Genomic DNA, 14,326 nt, shown 5'->3' on the forward strand with positions numbered 1-14,326 from the left:
AGATATGTAGTAAAAAAGGTCACATGGCCCTTGATTGCTATAATAGATTTAATTTCTCCTATCAAGGCCGCTTACCACCATTAGATCTTGCTGCTATGGCTGCTGAAGGTAATACTTCTCATGCTCAACAAGTGTGGTATGCAGACAATGGGGCCAATGCCCACACTACCAACAATACGACAAACCTCACCACTTCGCAGCCCTATGAAGGAGAAGAAACTATCACAGTTGGAAATGGCTCAAGTTTGGTGATTCAAAATATGGATACCACATCCCTCACCTCAAACAATTCCAATTTTACTTTATCCAATGTTCTTCATTGTCCAAATGCTTCCTCAAATTTAATCTCTATCAACCGATTTTGTTTAGATAATGATTTCTATTTTGTACTCACTAGAAATGATTTTTCTGTGAAGGAGAACCACATGGGGCAACTACTACTCCAATGGCAAGTTAAGAACAGACTCTATCCAATTGCAGATAATAAACCTTGTTCAAATAAAATTTCTTGCTTTGCAACTAAACTCGACGTGTCAACCACTCTCGACACATGGCATGATCGTCATGGCCACCCATCTCAAGTTGTTCTAAATAAATTGGTTACTTCCAAATACTTAGATGTTTCCACACCAAATAAAAATAAATCCAAACAATTGCCCTTTAGTGACTCAATTCGTCAAACAAATCGTCCTTTAGCACTTATTCATTCAGATGTATGGACATCTCCTATGTATTTGGTTGGTGGATCAAAATAATATGTTCTTTTTGTTGATGATTTTTCTCGCTTTACTTGGCTCTATTCCATTAAATTTAACAATGAGGTTTCGGCAATTTTAAAAATTTTCAAAGCTCTTGTGAAAAATGTATTTTGTTGAAAAATTCAACAATTACAAATCGATAACAGTGGTGAATTGACCTCCATCGTCTTTAAATCTTTTTTGCAAGAAAATGGCATATTTCATTGATTAACGTGCCCTCATACCTCCTAACAAAACGGTATTGCCAAACGAAAACATCGTCACATAATTGAAACTAGCTTAACTCTTTTAGCTCGATCCCACCTGCCAAATACATATTGGCCTAATGTTTTTCTCACATCTGTTTATCTTATCAATCGCCTTCCCACAAAATTCTTACATCATTTGACGCCTTTCTACATGCTCCATAAAACAGTTCCCAAATACTCACATCTTAAAATTTTTGGTTCTGCATGTTTTCCTTTACTCAGACCATATGAAACACACAAACTCTCTTTTCACAGTAAAGAATGCGTCTTTATAGGCTATGCGAGTCAACAATGTGGGTATAGGTGTCTTGACTATAACACTAGCTGTGTATATGTGTCACATAATGTCATTTTTAATGAACAAGAATTTCCTGCAACACATGATGGAGTCTTCTCTTCTCCTGCCTCACCGAGTACGATTTCCCCAAGTATGTCTCCTTCTCTATTCTCATTCGCACCATTGAAAACCCAACTTTCTCCTAATACTAAAGCCAATTTCACTGTCCCTTACCCAAAAATCTCATATCTTCCTCCTACCCTTCCACCTTCGAATCAACCAGAAATTTTGGATCATCAACCAGAAAGCCCAGTGATTCTCCTCACCGATCCCCCCATCACGGCTTCACTTCCTCACTCCATCCCGTTAGCCTCACCCTTGTCCAACAGCCAAAACGTTAACCGAGTCTCCACTCGCTCCATGACCGGACACTCCAAGCCCAAAACATTTCCAAATTTCACCTCTTTATACTCAACTCGGCATCCCCTGCAGGTACTCTCCACCGTGGTCACCGACACTAATCCTTCCACCTGCACACAAGCTGCCTCTTCTCCCCAATGGCGTGCTGCAATGGGTTTTGAATTTGATGCATTAATGGTGAATGAGACTTGGTCACTCTGCCCGCGTCCGCCTAGTAAGCGTGTTCTTAGAAATAAATGGGTATTTAAGCTCAAAAGGCTCTCAGATAGTAGTATTGAGCACTAGAAAGCACATCTAGTTGCAAAAGGGTTTGATCAGCAATACGGAATAGACTATGCCAAAACATTTTCACCAGTAGTGAAACACACAATCGTTCGCATAGTTCTTGCTTTAGCAGTCTCTTTTAACTGGAATATACGTTAGTTAAATATTTCGAATACATTTTTGCATGGGTTTTTGGATGAAGAAGTATTTAGGGAGCATCCTCAAGGCTTTGTTGATGAAAATTACCCAGATTATGTGTGTCGTTTGCACAAGTCTCTGTACGGCCTCAAACAACCACCCCGTGCTTGGTTTTGCCGTCTATCACAATCTATGTTGGAATATGGTTTTATTGAGTTTACTGCTGATTACTCACTCTTTATTTATGCTACTGACTCAATAAAGTTATATGTGTTGGTTTACATTGATGACATTCTCGTCACTGGTTCCAGCAAGGATGCTATTGATTCTTTTATTTTATCTCTCAAAGACTCATTTCTTGTTAAAGATCTGGGTGAGCTGAGTTTTTTTCTAGGTGTCCAGGCTAGCCGAGATTCACATGGACTACACCTACGTCAAACCCGATATATCACTGATCTACTTGACAGCACCAAGATGGTGGGTGCTAAACCTCTCAACTGTCCACCAGTATCTAGACTGAAACTCTCTTCCACTGAAGGTGAGCTCTTATTTGATCCAATTGAATATTGTCGTGTCGTTGGGGCTCTTCAGTATTGTACACTCTCGCGCCCCAACATTGCATATGCTATCAATCAGTTGTGCCAATTTATGCACAATCCCAGAGAGCCCCATTAGACTACTGTCAAACGAGTGCTTCGCTACCTTACGGGTAGTATTGACTATGACCTCTATTTTTCTCCTGGTGCTATAAACTTACAAGCTTACTGTGACTCTGATTGGGCTGGCAATTCGGATGATCGTTGTAGCACAACTGGGTATGACATATTTCTTGGGCAAAATCTCATCACCTGGATAGAGAAGAAACAACCAATTGTTTCCAAGAGCAGCACAGAAGCGGAATACCGCAATTTGGGCATTGTAAATACTGAACTATACTGGATACGGATGCTTATGAAGGAACTTGGTGTGCTCCTATCTTCCACTCCCACCATATAGTGTGACAACATTAGAGCCATTGCCTTAGCATCCAATCCGGTGTTTTACGCTCGCACCAAACACATTGAGGTCAACTATCACTTCATAAGGAAAAAAGTCATCAACAAAGACATTCAAGTGAAGTATATTTCCATACAAGATCAGATTGACGATATTTTCACCAAGGGCCATATTGCTCCTCGGTTTACGTTCCTACGGTCCAAACTAATGGTGATTTTAACCCCCATCACTTTGAAGGAGGTGTTAGACCAATTATTCCTGGAAATTCCTCACTTGTAGCCGATCCTCTGGTACATTCCAAATATGTAATAGTAGCTTAATTCCCTCCTGAACCAGGGTGATCAACGCCTCCTTGATTTCTTATTTCTCTTATATCATGCTAAAAGTCTTATTTCCGTTTTGTATATTTCCATATTTAATTCTTGTAAAGCTATAATTCCTTATTGATCCTTGTAAAGTTGTAATTCCTTATTGATAGATTGTGCTATGTAAATCAAATGAAGAAGAGGAGAGACCAAGTTGGCCTCTTTGTTTTCGACATTCTCTATTGTGTTTACATGATCTTACAAAAAGGACTTTTCCTCAAACCTCACAGTATTTGGTTGAACATACTCATCAAACACTCGGAGTACCAGAAGGCCATTATCAAATAATCAGGGACATCCATCCCATACTCTAGCCAAATCATCTCTGTCTCATCTTAGTTACTAGCAGGACAAATCACATAGTAACTACATGGTGTAAGTCGCATGGGTAGAGAAGGTAATAACAAAGTTATTTTTACCTACCTCCTGAAACACCAAAGCTCTGCTAATCTTCTAGATTTTGGCCATCGTGGAGGAGAGGATCTCCATCCCGATCAGTCTGTCCAAGCAGAACTTCCAAACCAGACTTCGATCTCCTTTATCCTTCAACGAGCCTTCCATCCCATTCAATCTAAAGACACTTTTCTCCTCTGTCAGCCGAAGGTTCTCCCATAGCACCTCTAATTTGTCGACGCCTCTTCTCGCCATCACCGCCCTCGACGGAGAAAAAGGGTTATTTTTGTTTGGAAAGAAAAAATCGAATATCGCACTCCATCTCTACTTCCGCAAGAGACTCCGAGAGGATAATTAAGCGATCCATAATTTAAGATTCTTATTGTGAGAGTAGAACAGCCATGAATGAAAATTAAAAAAGTCAAATGACTTTATGCTAGTTTTATTTGACAGACTTCCGCAATCAGTGGTTGCCACTTACACATTACTGAAATGTCTAGTGAATCAATAATCAAGGCGCAGCTTGCAAATAGAATTTTTCAATAATTTTACAGCAAAATTAATTACACAAGCCTCAAAAAGCAACTGGGAGGGCGTACCAGGAGATACAAAACCATCAAATCATGGCTCCCCCAAAGGCAGAAAGCATGCAGAAGTTTTTACAACATATTCTCACTAACCCTATAGAAAGTATCTTTTGAATTGTTTCCGAGAAGAACCAGATTGGAACATTATTGATCGAACATTACGACTCTCCATCATTAAAAACTTTTTAAAAAAAAAAAAATATATATGCACATGTGCTCTTAATTCTCTCCATTCGATTGATACATTCAGTACAAAACACAGCAGGCAAGATGGGCAACCTGTTAAAATTGGTTCCAGGATGCTTTGAGGTGGCACACGAACAGCAACATGCCTTACTCAGAATGTACAGAACATTCGTTCGTGGATATTTTGAACAAAATTATGATGTCCACATGGTCTTCATCATGATAAACCTTGTTTTGCAAAGTCCTTTGCCACTGATGCACCAAAAATAAAAATAAAATAAGGTAAAAGCCAAGGCAAAGGAAGGAATATGCTATAATACACGTCAAGACACAGTTATCTCTGTGTTTTTTTTTTTTTTTTTTTTTTTTACCAAAGCTTAAAATTAACAAAAGAGTGGCACTTTAGCCATTAGCCATGGCCTAGAGGACAGGGCAAACCTCAATCTTAAATAAATTTTGAGGACCCATACGACCATTTGGTGATGGAAGGGTAAGAAACTGAGGTAAATTTTTACATCTAAATAGTTAATACTTATACAAGCCAACCCCTCACCATCTTTTGCTAGGTTCCATTGTATGTTAAACAGGTTACCCTTTTAACATACGACAAATCTCCTAATGTAAAAAGTTAATTATGGTACCTATCACAGGATTCCCAAAATACATGCTTACTTTTCCAGATGTTTAATCTACAGACATGACTTTGATAGCCCTAGTATTAGCTTCCAAAGCATGGTTAATAAGATATAAGGAATAAAGTCCGATCATTGTAATATACAACTTTCCGAGTCTTGAAGAATCTTTTACTGTCTTCCCAGCAGGCAAACAAGGCACAAAAATGAGTAATCCGATGCTAAACAGGTCTAGCAACCTAGATATCGTTCTGCACTTGGTAGTTCCTACAAACTGATATCGTATTCAACAAATTTACTCAGCATAAAACAAATATCATTTTACTACCTATAAGATTTCTATCACGAAAAGTGAACTTCGAATTCAGGAAATACGGAACCAACTCGGTAGAAACTGACCTTTTGATGACGATAAAACCACTACGACATTCATAGACGCATTGTTTGGAGGAAGCTGCAAGCGAAGGGGATAAAGCTTTCCATTAAAACGATTACACACAATGATACCCTCTAACCCCGTCTCTTCCTCCAATTTACGGGTCAATTCATCGACCCCATTCCCCTTAAAAGTAAATGGATATCCCTCTACAGCTTCCTCGATCACAACACCATTCTCATCGGCCACATGGTAGTAAATAGTCCTCCCATCCGACTTGGGTGGCGAACTCACATTAGGATCAGCAGACTGAAAAATCATGCGCACAAAATTCAAAATGATTGCAAAAAAAAAAAAAAAAAAAAAAAAAAAAACCCCAAAAGGAAAGTTTCAAGCTTAATTGTGAAAATCTCCAACCTCTTGTCTTGAGAATTTCCCAGATTTGATGGAAGCCGGAGTTGGGGAGCTCGGATTTAACTCCAAAGAGTCGACACGTCGAACCGGTTCCGGAGGCGGAGATTTAGGACGCGGAGACTGAACCTGAATCTCAACGATATCGACATCCCAAAGTACCCAGTCCTGGGTGGCGGTCCTGTGAGGAACATCATGGGTCACAGAGTTCCGCCAGGGAGGGAGTCCGCCATTAGCCCTCAAGAAGTTGCCATACCGAGTCTTGAGCTTGACCTGGGTCCCTTCTCTAACGGGTTCCCACTCGACAGAGGAGTCGAGCCTCTGGGGCAAAGACTGGACCACCTTGCGACCGGTCATACCGAGCAAGAAGGGCTGGTTGGAGGCGGTGAGGTACTTGTTGTAGCAGCTCTTGAGGCGAATGATGCAGTCGGAGTCCGGCAAGAACTCGACGGTCCAGCGGGCAGTCTTGGAGGATCCATTTCGGTCTTGGGTGACTGACTCCTCGTCGTCCTCGGCTAGGAGATACTTGTCGTGGTGGCTACGGAGGCGCACCGCCTTTGCGTTGTGGAAGAGGCCCATTCCTGAGCGGAACTTGTTGGACATGCTCTGCGCCCACAAAATCAAAATGCTGAGAATTGTGAAAAGTAATCTTTGCAAAGGACAATATAAAAGTATTGATGTTATGTTTTCATCTTTTCCCAAATTATAAAATTAATTTATTTAGAACAAAGAAATTGTCCAAATAACATCCCTGCTTTTTGCTCATAAGGGGGAAAAAAACTTAAAAAAAGGGTTGTCATTTTCCCATTTTAAATGCACCTCATTTTCAACAAACCAAATGAAGAAGACGTAGTCGTAGTAAAGTCCATCCTTTCATTTCATTTCACACCTAAGTTGGAAAACTCTGGAAACTGTTACAATTTTCAAATCGATTGATAGCATTTTTTTTTATTAATATTAGATAAATACTTGGTGCAAGTCATGTTCAAAAAAACAATGGCTAAATGCATATTTAAAATTTAGTTAAGATCATATTTTTTTGTATTTTTCCTTTTCATTTAAATTAAATTCATTAACCATTCACTCTCTATAAAATAATAAAATATTATTAAATTAATAATTTTTTTATTTAATTTATTTATATCATATTTTATAATTCTATCAATTTAATATTAATAATAATTATATTCTAATTAAATTCATATTAAAAAATTCATATCTTTAAAAGTCATTTAATACTAATAACAAAAAATTAAAATTAAACCTATCTAAATTTCTTATTCACTAATCAAATATCTAGAAACATATCCATTTCAATGTCAATAAAAAATCTGCACCTACATAAACATTTACAAGTGGTTGGAGTGAGAAATTAGTATTTTAATGTTTAGTGAATCAATTGTAATTCTCCATCTTTGACCAACTACTACAGCAGAATTCTAAATTATTTTAGAGATACCCAATTCAATGTAGAGTCTTTTTGACATAGATTATTTAAATTTTAGCCATCTTTCAACTTTGGCCAAGCCAATAAAAATGCTCTAAGAGCATCCTTATTGGCTTGGTCAAATTTATCTTCAAAATTTAGCCAATATTACATTTTTTTACATTTGCCTATTCCATTTAAATTCAACCCTCACATTAGATTATACATTCACTCTCTCTATAATAATAAAATATTATTAATTTAATAATTTTTAATTTAATTTATTTTTATCACATTTTATATCTCTAACAATTGAATGTTAATAATAATTATATTCTAATTAAATTAATATTAAAAAATAATATTTTTAAAAGTCATTTAATACTAATAACAAAAAATATTTGATTAAACTCATTTAAAATTTTATCTAAATTTCTTAATTACAAACCAAATAGTATTTTTGTTTGGAGTGAGAAACTAATATTTTAATATTTGTTTAGAATGAGAAATCAGTATTTTAATGTTTGGTGAATCAATTGTGGTTCTCCATATTTGGCCAACCAATATAGCAAAAGTCTAAATTATTTTAGATTTACCCAATTCAACGTGGGATGTTTTTTATATTAATTATGCAAATTTTAACCAACCTCCTCATTTGACCAAGCAAATGAAGATGCTCTAATTGGATAGTTTGAGAAGGCCAAAGCCTTGGGAGGATGAAATGATGAATGATAAATGATATTTGCATTGGTGAAATATGCAAGTGTCGTGTAATACTTTTAGAAAATTGAATAAATACAAAACTTATGTAATAAAAAATTAAATTTTTAATAATAAATTTTACTTTTTAAAAAAAAAAAAAATTGCACAATACCTTACACATTTATGACTATTTTTAGAATTACCTACTAAACCAATAGCAATGAGGAGTGCAAGTTTGAGACAAATCTAGTGATGGTGGTGTGCTTTTGTAAAAGGTGGGTGCATGCGAGTTTGGTGTAGGCCAGCCTTCGCCACCTCTCTAAATTAAAGTTAGTGCGGAAGGTTGGTTGATGGAAGAAGACGCCCATCTAATTTAGAGCAGAATAGTTGATGAGTAATGCTATATTTTTTTTATTTATTTATTAATTTTTAGGTATAACTTTCAAGTATATAAATTATATACAAGTCTTTTATTATTATATTAAATTTATTATATTATTTTTTGTTATGTTTACAACGTGACATAAAAAGAAATATAAAAAAAAAGCTCAGGGATCGGAACAACAAAATATGAAAAAAATATTGTAGCAGTGGCATTTGCTTATACGCTAGAGTGATAGATTATTGTAGTTTTGAAGAGAACCGCTGGACTGTCCTCAAGAAATTGAGATAATTGAACACATGGACCCATTCCAAACTGCCGTATATGCTTGTCGTATAAAGTATGACACTCTATACACTTGTAGCTCTCATTTCACCATCAATGTGTAACACTAGAGTACTGGATCATATATATACATAAGAATACTAGCAGTGGCTACCATATTTATCTAATTGAAAGAAAAAATAAAGTGTGATTCCAAACATTGAAAATAATCTAATGCATAAGAGCAAAATCACTGTTCATTTATGTTCTTCATTTATTATGAGATTTAAATTATGTTGAAAATTTTAATTAATTAGATGGTTTTATTCTCTTAAAAATGTTTAGCAAAACTTCATTTATTTAATGATGAAATATTAGTATTTTATAAATTAAAGTTGATTTTAAGTGTATGATATAATATTTATATTTTAATTATCTATTTTAAGTTAGTTTAAAGCAATGTTTAACCTCTACCATTAGATTAAATTTGAGAATTCAAGATGAAGAGTTGTAATTTAAAACCTCAAACCTATCATTTTCCCCGCACTCTCCCTCTCTCTCTCTCTCTCTCTCTCTCTCTCTCTCTCTCTCCTTCCCGTTCAGCCGCACATATTTTCTCTCTCTCACCCGATCTCCTCCCTCAAGCAGCCCAACGCCGCCATGCGCCACCCTACAGCGTAACCGACCACTTCACCAGCTTCCCCTCACGCCAACGACCAAACCCAACTGTCGAAACCCCTTGGCAGCTCCTCCCTCAGCCGCACACGAGCAACTTGAAATGAGTCTCGACGCACGGATTCTCCACCCTTGCACCACCGCAGCTCAACCCCAATTCCACCAAGCACCACTACCGAGTTCCTCTCACGCTGTGGACCACTTCCATGGAACCCACCACCTGTAGCTCCTTCCTAGCCCCACGCATGCAATCTATCTACACGCACGGGTTTCTCCTCATAATGCCACTGTTAGCCACTCTCACGCCACCACACCACCACTAATAGCCTCCTCATTCGCCAACAACTCCTCCACTTCCTCCTTTCTTCTAGTCGAAGTCCCAGCTCCTCTAATGCCCTATTTCTTCACGGGATCTGTTGTGTGGTAATTTTGTGATCTATTGTGTGGTGATTTTGTGATATTTTATGTGGTGATTTTGTAATGATTTTATGTGGTGATTTTGTGAAGAATATTGTTGTAAGGATGTAGAGAGGGATATTACTGTGGTGGGTTCCATGGATGCCGTGGTGGTATGACGTGGTGATTTTGTAGTGTAGAGAGGGATGCCATGGTGATTGTGTGGTGATGTTGTGGAAGAAGAAAAGTGTAAAATAAGATTACTGTTCATTAGGCGATAGACACTTTTTTAATATAAAGAGATATTAGACAAGGGAGAAAAGTTAGGTTTATAGGAAAATTTATAAAACAAATCATTTTATATATTGATAAGCGTAATCTAGTAAGTAATTTTTCTTTTAAAAAAAAAAATGTAGTTTTGGCATCATAAGCTGCAAACTCTAATATTTTACCGCAAATTCTAGCGAAAACTGCAGATATACCAAAATAATAAATAAAAGATAAGTACTATAGAAATAAAGAAAATAAATAAGAATAAATTTATATTGTTCTTTATATATTTTATAAAAAAATAATTTAATAATTTAATGTAATTAATCAAATCACGTCATTTGCAAATTTATTTTTCTATAATTCGCTCAAATACTTCTCTCGTCAAAATCATACACCTAGGTTCTAAAAAGTAGGCTTGGCTTATACCAGAAGAGATATATTCAATCATAGAAGATAAGGTCATGCAACTTAAATCACCCAAAATATAATATAATATATATATATATATGCTAAAATCAAATACAATATATCAGTAATCAACGTGGACAAGGGATTAATTACCAACCATTAATAATTAATCAAACCGAGAGAAAAAATAATAAACTAACCTGCTTTGAAGAAAATCTCGATGAAGCCGTGGAGGAGATAACCGACATGGGGGACTCCGGTTCCGAACCGAAGACCTCATCAGACAATGAAGACAAGCTCGACCGAGACGACATAAGCACCGATTCCGACTCCACCGCCTCCACATCCCACAGGATCCAATTCTGCGTGGACGAGCTGTGCGGGTCGTCGTGCGTGATCGAGTTCCTCCACGGCGGCGTTCCTCCGTTCGCGCGGAGGTATTTCCCGCACCAGGTCCTCAGCTTCACCTGGAACCCGTCCCGTATCGGCTCCCACTCGTACTTCCAGTAGTAACCTTCATCCGGCTCGGTCTGGAGCACCTTGTACCCGGTCATACCTAGAAGAAACGCGACGTCCGTGGCGGTGAGGTACTTTCCGTCGCAGCTCCTCAAGCGTATCGCGTGGTTTTTCCCTTCGACAAACTCCACGAACCATTTAGCTCTGCGCGAGGAGCCGCTTCGGCTCTGGCGTACCGTCTTCTGGTCGTAGTCGGCGTACAGGTACTTGTCCATGTGGCTTCGGAGCTTCACCGCGCTGGATTTGTTGAAAGACTCCATGACCGAAGTTCAAAGAGCAGTAACAATTAACCACACAACTCGATCGTTTGAAGGGTATATATTCCAACAACAATATCCAAACGGAGTTTAGAGTATTCTTATTATTTCTTACTACCTTCAATTGAATAAATATAAATATATATATATTAATTAAGGAAAAGGTTAATACTGTAGTGTTCACGTTGTTTCGTAGCGAGAAAGATTAGGAAATGTCAGATGTGGTCGAGGACTCTGAGAGGGTTGACGACGAAGCTGGACGTGTTGGAAAAATATACGGGGTGGCAGTGGTATCCGCGTGGGGCCGTACGGAAATTAATCAATCTAGAAGCTGCGTTAATTAGACGGACGTTAAATGGTCTTCCGAAAGTGTATGTTTTTTGGGTTTGTACGAAACTTCTTTTTTCCTTCCTTTTATCTTTTTATTGGGGTCATCATTTCCAGGAAACTGGTTTTATGTACGTCGAATCAAGAACGTGGAATTTCCTTTTGACCAGATGAGAAAATTGATTTTAAAGTTGCGTTCAGACGTTCAAATTATAAAATATTATTTTTTAATAATATTATTATTTTAATATTAAAAAAATTAAATTCTTTATTATATTTTATATTTAAATTTAAAAAATTTATAATAATAAATTAAGATAGCTTGAGATGAATCTAAAAACTAAATAAAAATATTACTTTTACGAATGAATTAGGAGAAAAGAGAGAGAGAGAGGAAAGTACTGAGAAGTGGGAAGTCATCCGGATTAGGGGGCCTTAAATCCCAATTTCAGATCTAATTAGTTACGTGTCGATTAGAGGAGAGATCAAGATTACAGAAGCCAGCAGAAAAGGGCATTTTTCTGTTCATGGATTTATTTGAGTTGGGTAAGGAATGATCATCCTTCAAGAAAACCACGTCATAAAGAAGCTCTGTTCGATTGTGATTGCACTTAATGGTGGCAGATAACATTCAGTTCAGGGCCCCGTTTGATTGAGAAATGAAATACGATGGATGAGATAATTTTAACTAATTTGAGTAAAATTTTATTTTTTTAATATTATTATTTTAGTATTTAAAAATATTAGATTATTTATTATATTTTATGTAAAAATTTAAAAAAAATTAGAATAATAAAATGAGATGAGATGAGATAAGTAAAAATTATTTATAATTATTTTATCAAATATATATTTTTAATTTGTTAAAATGGAATTTATAGATTTATGATTATATCACTCATTTTGTTTTTAGAAAAAATCTGGAGAGAAACCCTTGTTTGGAAGAAGCCGTTGCACTCACTACGTGGCTTAAGTAAAATACTAAAAATACCCTATAACAAAACCAACGTAACACACGTTCACTCTCTAATTTCTCATCGATTTCTCAAAGCCCCCTACCGAACCTCCTCAGCCATTCTCTTCTTCGATCTCAGCCCTCGAAGCCAAGCCCTCAGTCCATTCGACGCGAAGCCACCCTTAGTCCACCGACGCGAAGCCGCCCTCAGTCCACCGACGTGAAGCCCTTAGATCTGCAGAAGGGTAAATAATTTGTAATTCTAGGGTTTAGGCATACATTTTTTTTTTCTCTATTTACTCCATCCCTTTTTTCTCTCTGTATTTGCTAGAAACTAATGGTACCCTCCTGTAGATGTTGCCTCCCATGGCTTTGCGCAACCCTCTCTCTCGGCAGCTCTAAACCCTTTCTACAGGTTTCTTGGTTGTACATGCTTAAAGACTAAGCTCTCCCTATCGGGAATTATAAGGTATCGAGAGCTTAACATTTGCTTCTTGTTTTTTCAAATCAAAGTGGTCTTTTTTCATGAGCTCATTGTTGGTACCCTCCATATGTTTTTGTGTTTCTCGGATGCTTGGTTTTGTATTTGTTAGATCTATGTTTTTTGTCTTTTAATGGTTGTTGACTTTGGGTATTTTCTCATCCGAGAATGACATAATTTAGTAGCTTTGTTTATGAAGGCATTAGTCCGCATTTAGTCTGAATGCTTCCGTTTCCTAGCATCTCATATGTGTTTGTGTTTCTTGGATGCTTGGTTTTGTGTAAGTTAAGATCTGTATTTTTAGTATTTAATGGCTGCCAACTTTGGGTATTTTCTCATCCGAGAATGGCATAAACTTAGTAGCTTTGTTTACGAATGCATTAGTCTGCATTAAAGGAAAGATTTAACAACCAAACAAATCTACGAATTCCACTACAACTTTATCCAAATTCGAAGTTTTCTGATCTTCAAAATAAAGCTTTCGAAGCTTTCTCTACCATATCAAAAATAAATTAAGCTCAGTACGATTTTGTTGTGGTAAAGCTCAATATAATTTTTTTACCACTAAATTGATCTATGACACGATTTTTTCCTTTACTTCTTACTTCTAATGATGGGCGTCATGTTTTCTCTACCCCTATTCATCCTGCCCCTAGACTTATTTAGTGGTAAAAAAATAAGAAAAGTTTCCTCCGCAAATGAACAATTTTTCAAGAAAGGGCAGAGAAAACATGAATGTTTATGTCAACAAAAAGGTCATAGAGATCACAAATTCTGTCCTCTAATGTGAGAAAATTACCTTTCTCACGTTATATATCTTCTCGCAACGTTCTATTTTTAATGTCTTTGTTTTAATTCTTCATTTTGAGTATCTTCAGGATATGTCCTGCTTGCCCTCATGGAACTTAGTGCAAATCAGTCCCTGTGTTTGAGTTGAGCCTTGGCCTACTAATTGTGTAAAGGGAGATGGGTAATTTCAGCCTTTGTGAATTTACATCTAATAGTGTTATGTATTAGTGTTATGAGTTTTTTTTTTTTCCTTTGTTGCTATACATAGCTGTTCATGTTATGCATACATGTTATGAGTTTTTTTTTTTTTCCTTGGTTGCTACAGGTATATACATTGAAGGTTCAACAGATAGCATATAAAATGCAACATTAAAATCGACAACAGTACAAGATCTTGAGTTCTGAAAGGTGAGAACTTCCAGAG

At 36.7% G+C, this 14,326-nt stretch overlaps 1 protein-coding gene across 1 annotated transcript; it reads right to left on the reverse strand.

Moving 5' to 3' along the window:
• Window positions 1–4,382: 4,382 nt before the first annotated feature.
• LOC121254767 lies at window positions 4,383–11,427 on the reverse strand. Its single transcript, XM_041154914.1, has 4 exons — window positions 10,778–11,427; window positions 6,058–6,657; window positions 5,664–5,949; window positions 4,383–4,884 (listed from the first exon to the last, which is right to left on the reverse strand). Exons 1-4 carry the CDS (start codon window positions 11,351–11,353, stop codon window positions 4,850–4,852), a joined length of 1,497 nt encoding a protein of 498 aa, XP_041010848.1. The 5' UTR covers window positions 11,354–11,427; the 3' UTR covers window positions 4,383–4,849.
• Between the last annotated feature and the right edge of the window lie 2,899 nt (window positions 11,428–14,326).

This window comes from Juglans microcarpa x Juglans regia, chromosome 3D (genome assembly GCF_004785595.1).
Source record: "Juglans microcarpa x Juglans regia isolate MS1-56 chromosome 3D, Jm3101_v1.0, whole genome shotgun sequence".
NCBI classification, from domain to species: domain Eukaryota; kingdom Viridiplantae; phylum Streptophyta; class Magnoliopsida; order Fagales; family Juglandaceae; genus Juglans; species Juglans microcarpa x Juglans regia.

Excerpts from the sequence above, each read along its gene's own strand:
- LOC121254767 (XM_041154914.1), bottom strand. The coding sequence starts at position 11,353 with ATGGAGTCTTTCAACAAATCCAGCGCGGTGAAGCTCCGAAGCCACATG. Across the intron at positions 5,950-6,057 it reads GGAAATTCTCAAGACAAGAG|TCTGCTGATCCTAATGTGAG; the intron begins GTTGGAGATTTT and ends ATGATTTTTCAG. Across the intron at positions 4,885-5,663 it reads GGTTTTATCGTCATCAAAAG|TGGCAAAGGACTTTGCAAAA; the intron begins GTCAGTTTCTAC and ends TTGGTGCATCAG.